The 22,710-nt window shown below is 38.3% G+C and overlaps 1 protein-coding gene across 1 annotated transcript in view; it reads right to left on the bottom strand.

The window, feature by feature from the left end:
* LOC102805880 (transmembrane 9 superfamily member 1-like) overlaps positions 1 to 22,710 on the bottom strand; it is a 70,145-nt gene that overhangs the window by 16,863 nt on the left and 30,572 nt on the right. The window contains exons 5-12 of the mRNA XM_085508175.1: positions 20,638 to 20,756; positions 20,069 to 20,242; positions 19,015 to 19,086; positions 18,743 to 18,890; positions 8,746 to 8,871; positions 4,122 to 4,214; positions 1,675 to 1,785; positions 1,036 to 1,198 (exon numbers count right to left, since the gene is read on the bottom strand). Of these exons, the coding sequence (XP_085364301.1) occupies positions 1,036 to 1,198; positions 1,675 to 1,785; positions 4,122 to 4,214; positions 8,746 to 8,871; positions 18,743 to 18,890; positions 19,015 to 19,086; positions 20,069 to 20,242; positions 20,638 to 20,756 (1,006 nt within the window). The remainder of the gene's footprint in view (positions 1 to 1,035; positions 1,199 to 1,674; positions 1,786 to 4,121; positions 4,215 to 8,745; positions 8,872 to 18,742; positions 18,891 to 19,014; positions 19,087 to 20,068; positions 20,243 to 20,637; positions 20,757 to 22,710) is intronic.

Below are 22,710 nucleotides of genomic sequence, written 5' to 3'. Positions count from 1 at the left end.
CCGAAACCCACACGTAGCCACGACAAAGCATCTCGGACGAGGAAACCGGAAGAAAAAGGCAGCGAGCCTTGGAGCTGTCATTACATCAATATATTGCTAAATACATTAAAAATGAAAGACATGCATGAGGGAGACGAATTACAGTTGTAAATGGTGCCGCCATGAAATCAACATGCGACTACGTAGTGGCGCCGGATTTTGATTTCTTTGCAGTGAAAAATACTACACACAAAGGGGAAAACGACACGAGGGTAAAAAAAGACAAGGAAAACTTATCCTACCAGCTACCATGTCGGATGCCGAGCAGCGGCAACAACCCAAGCTATAAATCCGGACAGGAAAAAAAGCAGGCAATCCAGCAGAGCTCGCTAGATTTCATCTCCACTCGAGGCGGAGAGAAATTAAGAGTGATGGACGGCTGCCTATGGCGTTGCCATGTGGCCTCGGTCACATGGGTTCGTGACGTAAGGGGTAAAAGAATCTTGAGGTCATGGGGCTTCCCCTGACCTAGATTCTATCTCTCTGTCACCGGCAGAATCGCTGATTAATGCCTACAGTTCAAAATAGTCATTTTGACTGACCGGAGTCTATGGTGGGTAATTGAACGTAGTGAATTGACAACACAATACAGAGGAGTTAGATGTAGTAGAATTCAACTGATATAGCACTGTGAATGAAATGACAACACAATACAGAGGAGTTAGATGTAGTAGAGTTCAACTGATATAGCACTGTGAATGAAATGACAACACAATACAGAGGAGTTAGATGTAGTAGAGTTCAACTGATATAGCACTGTGAATGAAATGACAACACAATACAGAGGAGTTAGATGTAATAGAGTTCACAGAACAACCACTGTTGGTGACCCACCGAGGTCATAAGTCGATCACTGGTGCAGACCCATTGAGCTCATCTACTACTGCTCTATGACAACAATTTAGTTTAGTTCAACTATCTGCATGTGTAATGTATGATATGTTTCAGTTAGACAAAGTATACTGACATCACAGTATCCATACATGGACAACTCACCTGAATGGTAGAAATCCACCTATCAACATATGTACAAATGCAGACCGATACCAGGGCACTGGTGGGATTTCACGAGGTATATTCTTTGTACGACAGGGAGCATCAAAACTAATTGCCCAATTCTTACCAAATATGCCACCAATCACAGTCAATGGATACCCAACTGAAAAGTAATATACAATCACAGTCAATGGATACTCAACTGAAAAGTAATATACAATCACAGTCAATGGATACCCAACTGAAAAGTAATATACAATCACAGTCAATGGATACCCAACTGAAAAGTAATATACAATCACAGTCAATGGATACCCAACTGAAAAGTAATATACAATCACAGTCAATGGATACCCAACTGAAAAGTAATACTGTGGAATTTTTGCTTGGAATCAATTTTCGCTATTTTCGCTGAAGGAATGATTCAGTGAAAAATAAATCTAGCGAATATAATCTTTTTCCTATATTTTAAATTAAACTTAAATCAGTAGAAATAAATTACATACAAAACACTCAAAAAGTCCTTTCAGCGAAAAATAGATTCTCTGTAGTTGGTTCACAGTTTGTTGAAAATGGTTTTTGAAGAAATGTACTAAAGCAAAAACAATAGCCAAACACCTAGTAAGTGAGTCTTCTTACCTAGTAGCCATATTATCATAAGCAGTAGTACAGTACTGAATGGCAGTGCTTGTGTGGAATTGTGGTACCAAGCAACAGAATTAATTATACTCCATATTACGAAGAAAGGAACTGAAACAAAAGTATAATTCATGTTAACAAAAGCACTTATCCAACTGTCATAAAAAAATAATATCCATCTACAAATACTAAAAAGACAATGTAAAATATTGTACAATTTGTTGACCAAGTTAAATTGTAAGATAATCACTGATTGAACGATAATTTGTTTTCAGAAATATGATTGATTTGTTAAGAAATTTCTGCATAACAACAGCGTCAACAAATGGACAGACACAAACAAGTCCCACTACTACAAGACAGCAAACATTGACATGTCATGGTATCAAAATACAAAGTACTGTTTACAGTACACAGAACACATTTGAAAGAGTGGTGTCTGACATACCCATTGTAGGGTTTCTAGGATGTGCCCCACGGCAGGGTTTCTAGGATGTGCCCCCACTGCAGGGTGTCCAGGATGTGCCCCCACTGCAGGGTGTCCAGGATGTGCCCCCACTGCAGGGTGTCCAGGATGTGCCCCCACTGCAGGGCTCCCAGGACGTACCCACTGCAGGGCTCCCAGGACGCACCCACTGCAGGCTCCCAGGACGCACCCACTGCAGGGCTCCCAGGACGCACCCACTGCAGGGTTCCCTGAATGCACCCACTGCAGGGTTCCCTGAATGCGCCCATTGCAGGGTTCCCTGAATGCGCCCATTGCAGGGTTCCCTGAATGCGCCCATTGCAGGGTTCCCTGAATGCGCCCATTGCAGGGTTCCCTGAATGCGCCCATTGCAGGGTTCCCTGAATGCGCCCATTGCAGGGTTCCCTGAATGCGCCCATTGCAGGGTTCCCTGAATGCGCCCATTGCAGGGTTCCCTGAATGCGCCCATTGCAGGGTTCCCTGAATGCGCCCATTGCAGGGTTCCCTGAATGCGCCCATTGCAGGGTTCCCTGAATGCGCCCATTGCAGGGTTCCCTGAATGCACCCATTGCAGGGTTCCCTGAATGCGCCCATTGCAGGGTTCCCTGAATGCGCCCATTGCAGGGTTCCCTGAATGCGCCCATTGCAGGGTTCCCTGAATGTGCCCATTGCAGGGTTCCCAGGATGCACCCACTGCAGGGTTCCCAGGATGCACCCACTGCAGGGTTCCCAGGATGCACCCACTGCAGGGTTCCCAGGATGCACCCACTGCAGGGTTCCCAGGATGCACCCACTGCAGGGTTTCCCAGGACATGCCAATTGCAGGGTTCCTAGGATGCACCCATTGCAGGGTTCCCTGAATGCACCCATTGCAGGGTTCCCTGAATGCGCCCATTGCAGGGTTCCCTGAATGTGCCCATTGCAGGGTTCCCAGGATGCACCCACTGCAGGGTTCCCAGGATGCACCCACTGCAGGGTTCCCAGGATGCACCCACTGCAGGGTTCCCAGGATGCACCCACTGCAGGGTTTCCCAGGACATGCCAATTGCAGGGTTCCTAGGATGCACCCATTGCAGGGCTCCCAGGATGCACCCATTGCAGGGTTCCCAGGACGCACCCATTGCAGGGTTCCCAGGACGCACCCATTGCAGGGTTCCCCAAATGCACCCATTACAGGGTTCCCTGAATGCACCCATTATAGGGTCTCCACATGATGCCCCATCTGCAAGATCCCCAGGATGCGCCCATTGAAAGGTTTCCCAGGACATGCCAATTGCAGGGTTCCCAGGATGTGCCAATTAAGGGTTTCTCGGGTTGTGCCCATTGGAGGGTTTCTCGGGTTGCCTCCATTGGAGGGTTTCCATGGCGTGCCCATTGCAGGGTTTCCATGGTGTGCCCATTGTAGGGTTTCCATGATGTGCTCTTTGCAGGGTTTCCATGGTGTGCCCTTTGCAGGGTTTCCATGGTGTGCCCATTGTAGGGTTTCCATGGTGTGCCCATTGTAGGGTTTCCATGATGTGCTCTTTGTAGGGTTTCCATGGTGTGCCCATTGTAGGGTTTCCATGGTGTGCCCATTGTAGGGTTTCCATGATGTGCTCTTTGCAGGGTTTCCATGATGTGCTCTTTGTAGGGTTTCCATGGTGTGCCCTTTGTACAGTTTCCATGGTGTGCCCTTTGTAGGGTTTCCATGGTGTGCCCTTTGCAGGGTTTCCATGGTGTGCCCTTTGCAGGGTTTCCATGGTGTGCCCTTTGCAGGGTTTCCATGGTGTGCCCTTTGCAGGGTTTCCATGGTGTGCCCTTTGCAGGGTTTCCATGGTGTGCCCATTGCAGGGTTTCCATGGTGTGCCCATTGCAGGGTTTCCATGGTGTGCCCATTGCAGGGTTTCCATGATGAGCTTCTAATAGAGTAAATATGGTAACCATATGACTGTAGTGTTGTATTTTGTCATCACAGTTTCATAACTGAAATGTTTTTACTTACCAGAAAAGAGGCACGTAGTTAGAATGATATTCCAGACCCATTTATCACCACCAATTCTGCGATAAAAGTTGGCAGAAACATAACCAGATACAACTACGGAAAGACGTGGAGAATCAGAATTGAAACATACAAATGTATATGTGATTTGACAACAAAAAAAGTATACCAGTTTGCAATCTGCACCTCACACATTCTTTTCTCCCAATTTTTGCATACCGGTGAAGTGCACCACATATGGTAGAATGGGGAAATGTTTTTAATTTTAGAAGATGCTTTAGTTGATCAATAAATGTGTTTTTGAGAGCATTAAACCTGTACCTTGTGGTATTGAGTAATCTTAATACAATATCAAAGAGCGGTTAGGAACAGTTCCCGTGTATTACAGTAATTAAACAAGTCATTGTCAATGACACGTCCTTGTTCCGTTCATATTTGAGTGACATATACATTCAAAGCAGATCATGACCGAAATGCACCTGCATATGTACAACACATTGTTCTAAATCTCAACAAAATCCATCCATCCATGCATGACCGAGATCAGGTTCCGGAATTGTGAAAATATGTGATTTTGATGCATTTTCGGCCTTAAAATGGCCATCATTCAGCTATTGTTAAGCGGATCATGAAACAAATGCACATATCTATTTGTGACATGATGTACCATGTGTGTGTGAAGTTTGAACTTGATCAATCCAGACATGTCTTGGATACGGATCCAGAACTGAATTTATTAAAACAAAATGGCCGCCAGTCGGCCATTTCGAACTTCATCCGAAAAAAAAGATGACATGCATCAAGGTCCTATTATGTTTAATGTATGTACCAAATTTGAACAAAATCCGTCCATGCATAACTGAGATCCGGGTTCGGAATGGTGAAAATGTGCGATTTCAATGCATTTTCGACCTTAAAGAGGCCGCCATTTGGCTATCGTTAATGAAATCATGAAACAAATGCACATACATATTTGTGACATGATGTACCTTGTGTGTGTGAAGTTTGAACTTGATCAATTCAGACATGTCTCGGATACGGATCCAGAACTGAATTCTTTAAAACAAAATGGCCGCCAGTCGGCCATTTCGAACTTGATCCGAAAAAAAAAAATAACGTGCATCAAGGTCCTATTATGTTTAATGTATGTACCAAATTTGACTGAAATCCGTCCATGCATAACTGAGATCCGGGTCCGGAATGGTGAAAATGTGTGATTTTGATGCATTTTCGGCCTTTAAATGGCCGCTATTCGGCTATCGTTAATCGGATCATGAACAAAATGCATGTGCATATGTCCCATATAATGTGTGATGTATGAGTGAAGTTTGAACTTAATTGGTCCATGCATGTTCGAGATACAGGTGATCACGGACGGATGCACGCACACGCACACACACAGGGCAAAACATAAGTCCCCGTTTTCGGACTACGTCCGAACTGGGACTAATAATCAAAGACCAACAACAGATTACATTAATTTGTATGCAGGATCACCATAGGAAATGTTTCTCATCTCTAAGCCAAATTTTTATCAACATTGATTTAAACATTTCAAGATACCGTTGACAAACAAGACATGAAATGTCACAGTCCCCGTTATTTGATTATAAAATACAGGTATTACAATGAACATCTGCAAACAGGTGAATAAATATGTACTCTTTGTGGGTACAACTCATCATCAAGTGATTTCCCATAATCTAGTTTTGTACTGACAACTAAAAACTTCCACTGACCCATGTTCAGAATCTCAGAGTACACAAGTGCAACAAAACTATTTTTCATGCATGAATACTTGCTCAAGAAACTGCATTCATAAATCTGAGTGAACCTTGATGTACATGACTTCTTTGTTAATCAGGTCTTAGTATATTACCAGGACCTGGGTTTGTTTCAACATCACCACTGGGCATCAGAATCATTCTCATGTTGTCAAATACAATTTGTTAACACAGTAAGGTTTATTATTTAAAATGTATTCATTGTACATAGAACAACATCTGTTAATTTAAACAATTGTAAAAGCTATGTTTTCAGAGCAAGTACATGTAATAATTAAGAAAGCCAGTAGTGATAAAGGTTGGTCTGCTCATAACCTTCAATGGAGAAGTAACAATAATTGTTCGAAGTCTTTTTAGTGCAGTGATATTATTGCATTTCAATCAATATTAATGGGTATAAAATACTGTAAACCATTTAATTTTCACTTCTAGATATATTCAGGATTCTATGAAATTTCAATAAAGTCCCTGACACTCCATGTTGTAGGAACCCAGAAAAAATTGCCTTGCAAAATTGAAGCAGTTCACAGCACCACTGTAAAAAAAAAAAAGTTTAAAATGAGTATTGTTAAAGATATACACATGTGGGTTCATAAGACATACCGGTATGTACCAATCTGAGCAGTTCTAGAGATTAGTATCACAAGATTTTACTCTCCGTGATTCAATATCAGTCCTATGTATAACGCTGTGTTGATCAGGCGAACTAATTGACAATGGCCCTACAGGTATCGCTACGCAATCACAGTAGTTTTGTATTCTTCTTGCATTTCGACCATGGAAAAATATTTGTTTTTGAGAGTGGCCGAGTTATTAGAAGAAAAAAAGAAACTATTTTTTTTAGTATAAATTCTAGTAACTGAAATGCAGGATTGAAAAAGAACAAGACAATACACAAGATTGATAAACGTTCCGCGAGAACTCCTGAAATTTCAGATCATTGGTACCATGTTTTTGGATACATTCAATGAACTAATACATAAAATCACATTTGTTATTGCTCAATCACTTGACCCTGTATGGCACAAGATTGCAAGCTTCTATCATAAAATTGGGTTATTTATTTGATGCAACGAAACATGCATTCACAGCAGACGGAAATTCGTTTGAGATATTACTGGATTTTTGTATTCAGTTTTCCATTTCAACCACAATCATCACTTAGTAAGCTGTGATCGTGCATTGGGATACTGACTGCATAAATGCGCAGTGTAGTGTCATCAGAAGACCGATTGTTTGAGAATATTTTGCACCATTACGCCATTTCAAATATTATATTAATTCACAGACAACAAAATAAAGATTTTCAATAACATACAAGTTTTCCCACAGTTGATGATTGTATGGCAATTACAAGGCTTCGCCAGTTTTACTTTGGAAGAAGTTGAAAACAGGTAACAGGAAGGGGCTACATGACTACATCTTTTTTTTTTGAATTTTAATCAAGCATGATTTTTTTAATTTTTTTTTTTTTTTTTACAAAGGTCTATTTCAGGGCAACAGAAACAAAAACAATAAATGTGTAGGTAGGCATTTTAACAATTGCACAATTAATATCAGATGAAAACGTCATTACCGATATAAATCATTCTGTTCAAACAATTAAAAATAAGATCATATTTAATTTAGTCAGTTTTCATAATGAAATACATAATAACATGTATTTATAAATTTGAATAAGGTTCAACGGCCTTTTCATTTAGTGCCAGTTTATACACCATAAAACCTCTGGTTTAGGTGTCACACTCAGAGAAGAGTGAAAGGTGAATATAATCATAGGCAACCTACTATTATATAAAGAATAAATTGATCGATACAGGGACCCCCCCCCCCCCCGAGTTGTGGATATTTCGGAAAACACGACACAAGCAAAAGACCGGATATCGATTTAGTTGAAAGCTATGTCCCCATGTACAATAATTTGACAGTTTACGAACTAGTTTCGTAGATTGGAGACAATTGTTTGCTTTTTTGGCTTTTCACAAGAATATAAAGCTGGCAATCATCATAATATTGACGTCCGTACGTCACGGAATGTACACCAATCGTACCCCAATAAACATTCAATTTTGCTGAAACTGGAGAACTTACCTTTGCAAACACGTTTCTTATGCCGCCTTCTTGAAGTTCTTGAAATCAAATAAGGTTACTAGTTCTTCTAGTAACTAGTGAATGAGACCACTGAGCCGAACAGAATACATGTATAAACAGTACTATAATAAATTGCACGCAATGGAGAAATCACGTGCCGTAATAACAGCGTTACTCACAGATCTAATCTACTGTAAAATATTTTATTTCAGCTGGAATTATCATTCGCTGAAAAGACTTTTTTCTGGGTGTTTTGTATATATAATAAGTTTACTGTAAAATATAAGAAAAGGGTATATTCGCTGGATTTTATTTTAACTGAAACATTCCTTCAGCGAAAATAGCAAAAAAATGTTGCAAGCAAAAATAAAGTATTTTATAGTAATTAATTTATTCTGAGCATGCGCAGACATTCTGTCAATGTTGCCCGGAGAGGTAATTTTTGATGAAAATCGTGAAAAAGACCCACTTGGGATTTTCAGATTTGGAAAAAAAATTACGTGCATACTCAGCAGAGACTTGTTCATCAACCTGCCAAGTTTCACCGATATCTGCTGTAGAATTTCTGAGAAAATGTTGGAGACAGAAAAATGGACATAACCTGAATTATAAGGTCCCCTTTTCAGGCTGCGCCTGAACAGGGACTAAATATGTGATAGGGACACGCTGCAAAGGCTCCTGTTGTGGGAAAAACGCATCTTTATCAATTTTTCCTGTGACATGGAGCAAAACCTTTCATTTTGAATACTTACAACAAGTCAAGGCGTAGAGAAGAATAGCAGCTGTATTCATTGATCCATGTCTATGTACATTAAACATACCCATTAATGCCATCACTATAATACCAGTAGCTAAAGCTAAGAATTGACATCCAACACCTACATGGAAAAACAGATGTGACATGTTAAACTGTAAAATGACTAATTTTCACTGGGTTTAAATTTCGCCGATTTATCATTTCAGGCATATTCAGTGGGTTTTAAATTCACAGTTTTATCGTTTAGATAATGTGTGCTATGCTAAATTTTACATATTTACTGGGTTTTAATTTAGTGCATTTTCCAGTCAGCGCAATAAGCTTTTACAGTACTCTCGATCTTCTTCTAAAACATACATGAAGCAAGAAATGTGGTGGCTGAGAAATGACAACCAACAGATAGATATGATATCATTTATAGTCTTAGTCACAGTCCCTCTATCTCCGGTCAGGAAACGACTAGCGTTCTTTTGTCTCGAACTGTGGTGTGGGTAAACAAATCGTTCACACTCGGGCCGAGGGAGTCAGGAAGTCAGACAGATTACAATACCGTCAAAATATTCATTAAAATTGGAAAATTTACCGTCATTCAAAGCGATACCCCATTGTATGACTTCACTTTGACTTCAAATTCGGGCAACCACAACGTAAACAAACATGTAAACAAAATTATCACTATGAAATTTGAGTTTTTTTAACGGTGATGCGCATCAAAACCAGCCTACCAAAATCAAATCTTGTCAAAATGGCGTTGTTCATGTTAACGTGATCGATCGAAAAACCTGTAATATTTCTGATTTTTGGGGGTTCAGAACAGTTCAAGTCAACTATACAACAACTAATGACTTTATTCTATGCAAAAGTATATAACAATGCTTCAATGCTTGTATATAAAATGATTTTTTTAGCACAGAATTGAGTACATTGTCATTTCAAAACGTCGCCATTTGCATTTACGATCTAAAAAGCATCCATAAAAGTCGCTCAATTTAACATTAACAAGTCATTGTCAATGACACGTCCCCGTTCCGTTCATATTTGAGTGACATATACATTCAAAGCAGATCATGACCGAAATGCACCTGCATATGTACAACACATTGTGCTAAATCTGAACAAAATCCATCCATGCATGACTGAGATCCGGTTCTGGAATTGTGAAAATATGTGATTTTGATGCATTTTCGGCCTTAAAATGGCCATCATTCCGCTATTGTTAAGCAGATCATGAAACAAATGCACATATCTATTTGTGACATGATGTACCATGTGTGTGTGAAGTTTGAACTTGATCAATCCAGACATGTCTTGGATACGGATCCAGAACTGAATTCTTTAACAAAATGGCCGCCAGTCGGCCATTTCGTATTTGATCCGAAAAAAAAAAAGACGTGCATCAAGGTCCTATTATGTTTAATGTATGTACCAAATTTGAACAAAATCCATCCATGCATAACTGAGATACGGGTCCGGAATGGTGAAAATGTGCGATTTCAATGCATTTTCGGCCTTAAAGCGGCCCCCATTTGGCTATCGTTAATGAGATCATGAAACAAATGCACATACATATTTGTGACATGATGTACCTTGTGTGTGTGAAGTTTGAACTTGATCAATCCAGACATGTCTCGGATACGGATCCAGAACTGAATTCTTTAAAACAAAATGGCCGCCAGTCGGCTATTTCGAATTTGATCCGAAAAAAAAATGACGTGCATCAAGGTCCTATTATGTTTAATGTATGTACCAAATTTGAACAAAATCCATCCATGCATAACTGAGATACGGGTCCGGAATGGTGAAAATGTGCGATTTCAATGCATTTTCGGCCTTAAAGCGGCCCCCATTTGGCTATCGTTAATGAGATCATGAAACAAATGCACATACATATTTGTGACATGATGTACCTTGTGTGTGTGAAGTTTGAACTTGATCAATCCAGACATGTCTCGGATACGGATCCAGAACTGAATTCTTTAAAACAAAATGGCCGCCAGTCGGCTATTTCGAATTTGATCCGAAAAAAAAATGACGTGCATCAAGGTCCTATTATGTTTAATGTATGTACCAAATTTGAATGAAATCCGTCCATGCATAACTGAGATCCGGGTCCGGAATGGTGAAAATGTGCGATTTCAATGCATTTTCGGCCTTAAAGCGACCGCCATTTGGCTATCGTTAATGAGATCATGAAACAAATGCACATACATATTTGTGACATGATGTACCTTGTGTGTGTGAAGTTTGAACTCGATCAATCCAAGCATGTCTCAGATACGGATCCAGAACTGAATTCTTTAAAACAAAATGGCCGCCAGTCGGCCATTTCGAACCCGATCCAAAAAAAAAAATGACGTGCATCAAGGTCCTATTATGTTTAATGTATGTACCAAATTTGAACAAAATCCGTCCATGCATAACTGAGATCCGGGTCCGGAATGGTGAAAATGTGCGATTTTGATGCATTTTCGGCCTTAAAATGGCCGCTATTCGGCTATCGTTAATGAGATCATGAAACAAATGCACATACATATTTGTGACATGATGTACCTTGTGTGTGTGAAGTTTGAACTTGATCAATCCAGACATGTCTCGGATACGGATCCAGAACTGAATTCTTTAAAACAAAATGGCCGCCAGTCGGCCATTTCGAACCCGATCCAAAAAAAAAATGACGTGCATCAAGGTCCTATTATGTTTAATGTATGTACCAAATTTGAACAAAATCCGTCCATGCATAACTGAGATCCGGGTCCGGAATGGTGAAAATGTGCGATTTTGATGCATTTTCGGCCTTAAAATGGCCGCTATTCGGCTATCGTTAATCGGATCATGAAAAAAATGCATGTGCATATGTCCCATATAAGGTGTGATGTATGAGTGAAGTTTGAACTTAATCGGTCCATGCATGTTCAAGATACAGGTGATCACGGACGCACGGACGCACACAGGGCAAAACATAAGTCCCCGTTTTCGGACTGCGTCCGAACGGGGACTAATAAAATGCGGTGTAACAAATAACAAATCAGCCCACCAATTTTTAATGATATGTTTCGATCATAAAATGTCAAAATCAAAGACAAATATTGGTTTTGTGCCGAGAAGTATGGTAAATAAAATAGAGTTCATTTCAATCACCCCAAAATCAAAAACGACAAAAATCTGGGTAAAAGTATGAAAATTTGTTGCGAAAATGTGTCGCTGCTGGTGAAATAGATGAATTGGAGAACTACTCGCCAGCTAAAATACGACCTTATACAGATATCCTGATTATACCGTATTTATCCGGGTTTAAGCCCTGGGTCTTGAACATGGAAAATTGCTAAAAAGAAGAGGTGGGCGTTTGCTAGGAGATCCCCGGCAAAAAAACATCCGAAAATCCCCGAAAATTGACAACACGCAGTTCGAACTGCGACAGGAAATAGAACAGCAAATGAAAACATGCAACGGAAATAAATGAACAATATGCGCACTAGAAGTAAAACAAAAATAATGTATTGCTTATAATGTGACAAATAAACCAGAAATAATAAAAATCAACAGTGAGGAATCATTTGAATTAGGATTTTCCCGCCGACAAACACGCCCAATACGCGTGAACTCGAAATGAATTAAAATGTCAGGGGTTAAACTGCGTAAAATGATTTCCGGTCTCGACAAATTACGAATCAACCGTCATACAAGATCAATAATAATTTACAAATTTACAAAGTAAAAATTATAAAAATTCATAGCTGTTTGAACAAGACATGAAATGTCACAGTCCCCGTTATTTGATTATAAAGTAGTACAAGGAACATCTGCAAACAGGTGAATGAATATGTACTCTATGTGGGTACAACTCATCATAAAGTGATTTCCCATAATCTAGTTTTGTACTGACAACTAAAAACTTCCACTGACCCATGTTCAGAATCTCAGAGTACACAAGTGCAACAAAACTATTTGTCATACATGTATACTTGCTCAAGAAACTGCATTCATAAATCTGAGTGAACCTTGATGTACATGACTTCTTTGTTAATCAGGTCTTAGTATATTACCAGGACCTGGGTTTGTTTCAACATCACCACTGGGCATCAGAATCATTCTCATGTTGTCAAATACAATTTGTTATTAATACAGTAAGGTTTATTATTTAAAATGTATTCATTGTACATAGAACAACATCTGTTAATTTAAACAATTGTAAAAGCTATGTTTTCAGAGCAAGTACATGTAATAATTAAGGAAGCCAGTAAAGGTTGGTCTGCTCATAACCTTCAATGGAGAAGTAACAATAATTGTTCGAAGTCTTTTTAGTGCAGTGATATTATTGCATTTCATCATTATTAATGGGTATAAAATACTGTAAACCATTTAATTTTCACTTCTAGATATATTCAGGATTCTATGAAATTTCAATAAAGTCCCTGACACTCCATGTTGTAGGAACCCAGAAAAAATTGCCTTGCAAAATTGAAGCAGTTCACAGCACCACTGTAAAAAAAAAAAAGTTTAAAATGAGTATTGTTAAAGATATACACATGTGGGTTCATAAGACATACCGGTATGTACCAATCTGAGCAGTTCTAGAGATTAGTATCACAAGATTTTACTCTCCGTGATTCAATATCAGCCCTATGTATAACGCTGTGTTGATCAGGCGAACTAATTGACAATGGCCCTACAGGTATCGCTTTGCAATCACAGTAGTTTTGTATTCTTCTTGCATTTCGACCATGGAAAAATATTTGTTTTTGAGAGTGGCCGAATTATTAGAAGAAAAACAGAAACTATTTTTTTTTAGTATAAATTCTAGTAACTGAAATGCAGGATTGGTAAAGAACAAGACAATAAGCAAGATTGATAAACCTTCAGCGAGCACTCCTGAAATTTCAGATCATTGGTACCATGTTTTTGGATACATTCAATAAAATTGGGTTATTTATTTGATGTAACGAAACATGCATTCACAGCAGACGGAAATTTGTTTGAGATGTTACTGGATTTTTGTATTCAGTTTTCCATTTCAACCACCATCATCACTTAGTAAGCTGAGATCATGCATAAATGCACAGTGTAGTGCCACCAGAAAACCAATTGCTTGAGAATATTTTGCACCATTACACCATTTCAAATATTATATTAATTCAGACAACAAAATAAAGATTTTCAATAATATAAGTTTTCCCACAGTTGATGATTGTATGGCAATTACATGGCTTCACCAGTTTTACTCTGGAAGAAGTTGGAAACAGATAACAGGAAGGGGCTACATCTTTTTTTTTTGAATTTGAATCAAGCATGATTTTTAAATTTTTTTTTTTTTACAAATGTCTATTTCAGGGCAACAGAAACAAAAACAATAAATGTGTAGGTAGGCATTTTAACAATTGCACTATTAATATTGGATGAAAACGTCATTACCGATATAAATCATAATTTTGTTCAAATTAAAAATAAGATCACATTTAATTTAGTCAGTTTTCATAATTAAATACATAATAACATGTATGTACTTATAAATTTGAATAAGGTTCAACGGCTTTTTCATTTAGTGCCAGTTTATACACAATAAAACTTCTGGTTTAGGTGTCACACTCAAAGAGTGAAAGGCCTTTGGTTTGGCATCGCGAAATGTTGGAATTGAATCCCCCCAAAAATTCAGTAAAGTTTACGAAAAGTAAAGTATTTTCTAAAAGAAGTTTTGAATAAATACAAACACGAATACATTGCTTAGTTGTTAGTACCGGTAGCAAATGATCACGGTAGCACAATCTGGTCATTCTGTGTTTCGCAAGTGAATAACTTACTTGTTTTCGAAGTATTGCAATTGTTTATTATTATTCAGTAATGATTATAATACGCACAAAAAAATAATTCGTTGAATTTTTATGAATTGGAAGTAATATTCAACTTAGTTTCATCGTAAACGAATGATTTCGGTCGAATGTAAATGCGATGCGATGCGATATCCGCCACGTTATTTCAGTACACGTGGTCATTTAAATATGTTAATGACAGCTCAGTGACCTCGTGGTGATCGCAACAGGGGATTTACCGATGTTTAGCAAGATCTTTATGCTTTGATTTTGACGGGGAAAACGGCATGATTTTTTTTAAATCGAAAAATTAGTTGTTTTCAAAAAATAAACTGAGCATTCAAAGAATAATTTAACATTGTTCACAGAAATAACAGCCCATTGTCGAAACGAAGCTTACCCATTCACGCTATTCACAATAAACATGATACTCTTGAATAGGTGTCAATGACTACGGTAAAATATAAATTAGACTCTTTTAGGCATCAGGAGTGAATGAAATATCCAAAACATTAAAAAAAAAAACGGGCGATTTCACGGTCCGTTCACAGACTGTGGTCCGTTGCAGACTGCTCGACCGACCGTCCATACACGTGTTGTCACTGTACATCCGCCATGTTGAATCGCACAAGATCGCCAAAATCTTCATTGCAACTAACAGTTCAATGCTCACAACATAAAAAATACGAATATAATCATAGGCAACCTGCTATTATATAATGAATAAATTGATCGACACAGGGAAATTCTTCACAGAGTTGTGAATATTTCGGAAATCGCTACACAAGCAAAAGACCGGAAAACGATTTACCGGTACTTGAAAACTATGTCCTCGTGAATTAATCGTTCGTGTACAATAATTTGACAGGGTATACAATTCACAAACTAGTTTCGTAGATTAGAGACAATTGTTTGCTTTTTTTGGTTTTTCACAAGAATATAAAGCTGGCAATCATCATAATATTCACGTCCGTACGTCACGAAATGTACACCAATCGTACCCCAATAAACTGGAAAACTTACCTTTGCAAACACGTCTCTTATGCCGCCTTCTTGAAGTTCTTGAAATCAAATAAAGTTACTAGTTCTTCTAGTAACGAGTGAATGAGACCACTGAGCCAAACAGAATACATGTATAAACAGTACTATAATAAATTGCACGCAATGGAGAAATCACGTGCCGTAATAACAGCAGCCTTACTCACAGATCTAATCTACTGTAAAATATTTTATTTCAGCTGGAATTATCATTTGCTGAAAAGACTTTTTCTGGGTGTTTTGTATTGAATTTATTTTCATTGATTTTTGACAAGTTGACTGTAAAATATAAGAAAAGGGTATATTCGCTGGATTTTATTTTAACTGAAACATTCCTTCAGCGAAAATAGCAAAAAAATGTTGCAAGCAAAAATAAAGTATTTTACAGTAATTAATTTATTCTGAGCATGCGCAGACGTTTCGTCAATGTTGCCGGGAGAGGCAATTTTTGATAAAATCGTGAAAAAGACCCACTTGGGATTTTCAGATCTGGAAAAAAAATTACGTGCATACTCGGAGGGGACATGTTCATCAACCTGCCAAGTTTCACTGATATCTGCTGTAGAATTTCTGAGAAAATGTTGGAGACATAACTTGAATTATTAGTCCCCTTTTCAGGCTGCGCCTGAACGGGGACTAAAAAAACTTCTCAGAACTTTATTTGTACGTTCATTGCCATCTTCGTCAAACTCAAAACCCTCAAAGTCCAAGTCGGCGTCAATGTAGCCGTCGAACAAAATCCCTACAACTTATTCCTGAAGTTCGTCGATATCCTCCCATACAATTTGGACTTAGCACTTTTAATCCACGGATTTTGCAGCCTGTCAGCTTGGCATTTTTCATTCATGTCTAATCATAACAAGCAGCCTGTCGGCTGAGATAGCTCCGCTGTTAGCAATGCACATGGCAATTAAAGAACAGAAGATATCATTAGAAAATGAACAAATTTGAGAGAGGTCCACATGTAGTACCTATATGTATAATATATCAAAGCAATTGGACTTGCGGTTTTCAACAAGAAGTCGAAAATATCACTTTTAACCAAAAATTACAAAAATATTCACCGAAATTAGAGAATTAAAGATATCATTACAAAATGAACAAATCTGAGAGAGGTCCACATGTAGTACCTATATATGTAATATCAAAGCAATAGGACTTGCGGTTTTCAACAAGAAGTCGAAAATATCACTTTTTACCAAAAATTACAAAAATATTCACCAAAATTAGAGAATTAAAGATATCATTACAAAATGAACAAAACTGAGAGAGGTCGACATGTAGTACCTATATATGTAAATATCAAAGCAATTGGACTTGCGGTTTTCAACAAGAAGTCGAAAATATCACTTTTTACCAAAAATGACAAAAATATTCACCAAAATTAGAGAATTAAAGATATCATTACAAAATGACCAATCTGAGAGAGGTCCAAATGTAGTACTTATATATGTAATATCAAAGCAATTGCACTTGCGGTTTTCAACAAGAAGTCGAAAATATCACTTTTTACTAAAAATGACAAAAATATTCACCAAAATTAGAGAATTGAAGATATCATCATGAAATGAACAAATCTGAGAGAGGTCTACCCAAGGTACATATACACCAAGTATCAAAGCATTCAGGCTTGTAGTTTTCAAGAAGAAGTCGAAAAAGTAAAACATTGACATGGACGACGACGACGACGACGGACAATCACTCATATGATAAGCTCCGCTCGACAAAGTCGACAGCGGAGCTAAAAAGTGACAAGAAAAATGGGGTCGCTCTGCTGCGATGACACACGATGCTTTTGTTTACAGTCTAGTAATCATCTTTGACCTTTATGCATCTGCTTTACTGATTGGCTAAGAATGACATCACTACTCTTATTTCATCATAAAGGTCAAATCGTGACATTGCTTTCTTATCAGACTCAACGCTTATTAATCACGGTGAAAGTTATCATTCAGCAAGTTCCAGCGATTAGAATGTCTCACTATATAGATATCGTTTTTTTTTTATCCAACGACAGACAGAAGAATAGTTTTCATGACAGAAATACAATAGCGGTGATAAAAGATGATAAAAAAGTTAGCAGTCTTCGGCGTGACATTGCAAAATTTCTGGCCCCAGTTATGGATTCGCACGCTGCTACAACATACCGGTATTTCATAAAGCCAAAATAACGTGATTTCAACCACTCTCCCAGGTACGGGTTGCTACAATATTGCAACATTGGTTTCATTGTCGAGGACAATCCTTATTTGCTCTCCTTATTTGCTTGAATCGTTTCTAAGGAAGCACAAACCAAACGGTCGCCCCTTTTTAGGGCCACGACATATTTCAAAAAGAGAACTACCGTTTCTGCTTTAGTATATATTTTTATAGACTTGCTGACTGTTATGATTCTGAAAAAAAGCGGTGAACGCGCTGCCCTTAAGCCAGGGAAGTCTTTATGTTACTATTGCCATTTTGGTATTTGAACCATCACACCTGTACTATACCAATTACGGTAATATTACGTTGCGTGTGACAGCCGGCTGCGTACTGATCACGTGACAATGCTTTGCCCAACCCCGCAATGCGCCTTTGCCAGGGAAGAAGGCCAATTCATACCTAATACAATGACCGTTTCCAGACCGGGGATAGAGGGACTGTGTCTTAGTACTAAATTTTACTAAATAATCAATACATGTCAGTGAGTCATGATTTTATACTTTGTCGGATGAGCATGGAACTTTCTTTCCATGGATGTCTATATCTCATCAGGCAAGTTTATAATATTGAAAAAGAGATAGCGAGAGGGGGAGACAAATTAGCGAAGCACACTGAAAAATGGGAATCATTCAAAATGCTGTGACGTTAAAACACCCCTTTTCTTTTCTCTTCACTTTATATTTGTATTCTTATAATTATCACGTTACCATGGTTTTTGCGTAGAAGTTGTACTTTTTTGATGGGATAATTTTATGTATTTATATATGTGGTTAACGTAAAAATAAAATAAAATATCCCAAAGTTAGGATAACAGTTACTGAAGTAATCACATCCAAAAACTGTTGTCTACCACTATCTTTATGTGAAACACATTGCCTGCTGACATTTGTACTAATAAATAACAAATAGTATGATAGATATACAACTTCTGTTATAGAGTTTACTCACCTAAGATAGCACACAGTAAACTACGTTGTGGAGGAAATCGAAATACATCTGTATGAATAATTTTCCATCCATTGTCATCAGAGTCAAGCTCTTCACTTTCTTCATCATCCATGTTGTATCGTGCAAAATCATTTTTCAAAACTCTCATCTAGAGAAATACAACACTCAATTCTAGTAACCTTGGCAATGAAAGTTAAGCAACAAATGAATTTGAATATTAGTGACAGAGATAATAGCAATCTTATTCCACTGCAAATGATAATATTACTTACCAGAATGATGACAACAAACCCAATAAGCAAAAATACAAGTACCATTGAGTTGATAATTGACAGCCAATGAATCTGAAAAATTGAATATTATGTATGAAACTTACATCCAGAGTTCTAGACAAAATACAACAATAACACTTACATCCAGAGTTCTAGACAAAATACAACAATGACACTTACATCCAGAGTTCTAGACAAAATACAACAATGACACTTACATCCAGAGTTCCAGACAAAATACAACAATGACACTTACATCCAGAGTTTTTGACAAAATACAACAATAACACTTACATCCAGAGTTTTTGACAAAATACAACAATAACACTTACATCCAGAGTTTTAGACAAAATACAACAATGACACTTACATCCAGAGTTTTAGACAAAATACAACAATGACACTTACATCCAGAGTTCTAGACAAAATACAAGAATGACACTTACATCCAGAGTTTTAGACAAAATACAACAATGACACTTACATCCAGAGTTTTAGACAAAATACAACAATGACACTTACATCCAGAGTTTTAGACAAAATACAACAATGACACTTACATCCAGAGTTCTAGACAAAATACAAGAATGACACTTACATCCAGAGTTTTAGACAAAATACAACAATGACACTTACATCCAGAGTTTTAGACAAAATACAACAATGACACTTACATCCAGAGTTTTAGACAAAATACAACAATAACACTTACATCCAGAGTTTTTGACAAAATACAACAATGACACTTACATCCAGAGTTCTAGACAAAATACAACAATAACACTTACATCCAGAGTTTTAGACAAAATACAACAATGACACTTACATCCAGAGTTCTAGACAAAATACAACAATGACACTTACATCCAGAGTTCTAGACAAAATACAACAATGACACTTACATCCAGAGTTCTAGACAAAATACAACAATGACACTTACATCCAGAGTTCTAGACAAAATACAACAATGACACTTACATCCAGAGTTCCAGACAAAATACAACAATGACACTTACCTCCAGAGTTCCAGACAAAATACAACAATAACACTTACCTCCAATGTTCTGGGGAAAAAATTGCTGTCTCTGATAAGCTTTTCTCTATCCTTGTATTGTACATTGGATTCTTTCCATGTTACACGGTATGTAAATGTGACTGTAAGAGGAGCTTCCACATCATCTAGACTAGTAGGCTGAAGATCTCTTGTAGTAACATTAGCTGATATGACCTAGTAAAACAGTGCAATACTGAGTATATCACTTCTATAATACATGCATATGGAAAACTATTATCACACTGCAAACTGATTAAAATAAATGTAATTTTTTGAAATGTTTTAACAATATTGGGATTTATAAACAATTCATGATTTGTTCATCTCATGTCATCAAACAAAATATTGAGATATGGAGAAATATTTTCACCAGTAAAAACTAGTGACAAATATACAAATTTTGACATTTTTACCCCCCCCCCCCCAAGACATTTCTGATGTTTGTTTGAAGACATCCTGAAAATATGTTGCGAGGTGGAGGAGGCTCTTAGAACAGCTTCAAAGGAATAATTCCAGCTCAACAGAAAATCAGGGATTTATATGATATGAGTGGCTGAAATGTTACATACCCGATTACCATTCCACTCTAGATGGAAATGATGATGTGTCCAAAGATATATTTTATGAGTATGTGGTAAAAATGCACCTTCCTCCAAATGTCCAATAAAGCCACGAATTGCCAGATCATCTGTAGAAAATATTGGTCACACAAAATGCAGTTGAACTTAAAGATCTGAAAGACTGGTTAACAAGCCATGTTATAACAAAGAATAGTTTCCCCAGTTGTTCAATAGAAAAACATTGTGCAACCATTACAAACTTGCCACTTTAGATATTCAACAAACCCTGGTAAATCTTTTCCTTGCAAAAGGGAGAATAAAAGTTCCCGTTAATTATCAAACTTAAGATAAATAATTTTGTTTATAGTAATATAGTTCAAACATAAACATGTCAGAGATATGGATCCAGAAGCTGATGCTATATATCTGTACACCTATGACATGATGTATAATGAACAGCGTACTCGACCGCGTTAGCGCCCAGGGGCCTCAACTCAGAAAATCACGATTTTGTAGGGGTGGGTGCTTACCCGAGCACCCCCCTCGAAAACAAGTGCAAATGAAAATTTTGATTCATCAAGTGACATATTACGTCTTTGAGGGAAAATCAAATTACTAAATTAGTTGCGTCGTCATTGATTTTCACAATGAAGAAACAGAAATGATCACAAAAAATACGCACATTTTATTACAATATTAATTACGTACCACCATAATTTACGGAATTAAAAACATTTGAGTCTGTTGGAACACAGTCAAAGTCAAAATTGTCATTATTTCCACTGACGAAGTTGTTGGATCATACGCAAACTCTCGATGAAATCCGCCATGACGCAATTGCTGATTTGACCTACAGCAGCGTTTTTTGACCTAATGGGTCAAGTTGGTTATTAGCTAATCAGAATGCTGTGTTGTACTGACGCAATTCTTCGGAAATTAGGCGAGGGTTCTCCGAACCCGCCTATTCACATAGTTCATACCCACCATAGACTCCGGTCAGTCAAAATGACTATTTTGAACTGTAGGCATTAATCAGCGATTCTGCCGGTGACGGAGAGATAGAATCCAGGTTAGGGGAAGCCTCATGACCTCAAGATTCTTTTACCCCTTACGTCACGAACCCACGTGACCGAGGCCACCTGGCAGCGCCACAGGTAGCCGTCCTTCACTCTGGTTCCTTTCTCTTCGCCTCGAGGACTTAAACCAACGCGACGGAAGGAGTGGGGAGGTTGGGGGGAGGGACCCAGAATCTATGGTGGGTATGAACTATGTGAATAGGCGGGTTCAGAGAACCCTCGTCTAAATTCACTACGTTCAATTACCCACCATAGACTCCGGTCAGTCAAAATGACTATTTTGAACTGTAGGCAGAGTCAGACACCGATAGGTGGCGGGTTTTTCCGAGCAAACAGAAAAAAAAGGAGAATGATGAAAAACTTTCCCCCAGTCCGGGATGAAAAACAAACCCAAAAACCTAAGTTAAGACCCAAGAAGGGTGGTGTCTTACCTTGCCTGTGCTGTCCCAGAAGCAAGAAGCCAATGCTGCTGTGGTGACAGGGTTCGGTGTGCCCGAGAAAGCTAGATCCAAGCCGAACTCAGCGGGTGATAAGCTTGAAGTAGGACCGAAACAGTTCGCATGAGGGCGTAGGTCGACAGAAGCGAAACCTGGGAGCTTCCAGGAAGTGCTAGTGGAACAGACAATCTGCCCGCAAAAATGCAGAGACTGACTTATCGCCTATGCACAGAGGCCCCTGCACTCGTTCGGGCTGGGTCAGAAAACAAGGCCTGACCCGCTACGACGGGGCCTAACCTGAAGAGACCCTGCTCAATAGATTGGGTGTCTCCAAGGTAGTAGTTGATGAAGACGTTCTGCGTTCTCCAGAAGCCTGCCCTCAGAATGTGTTTGAGGGGGGCACCTGACGCTAGCGCTAGTGAGTTAGCAATCGCACGGACCTCATGTTCTTGTACTTGGTGTCTCTGCAAGGTCTGTGTTGAGGAGGATAGTGTATTATAGACCTCCAGTACAGTCGCAGTAATCCACCTGGGGATGGAAGTAGGGGAAACCGGCTTATCCTGCTTGCC

Source organism: Saccoglossus kowalevskii, chromosome 14 (assembly GCF_978046115.1).
Source record: "Saccoglossus kowalevskii chromosome 14, keSacKowa6.1, whole genome shotgun sequence".
Classification (NCBI taxonomy): domain Eukaryota; kingdom Metazoa; phylum Hemichordata; class Enteropneusta; family Harrimaniidae; genus Saccoglossus; species Saccoglossus kowalevskii.
This window is presented reverse-complemented; position numbering and strand designations above follow the sequence as displayed.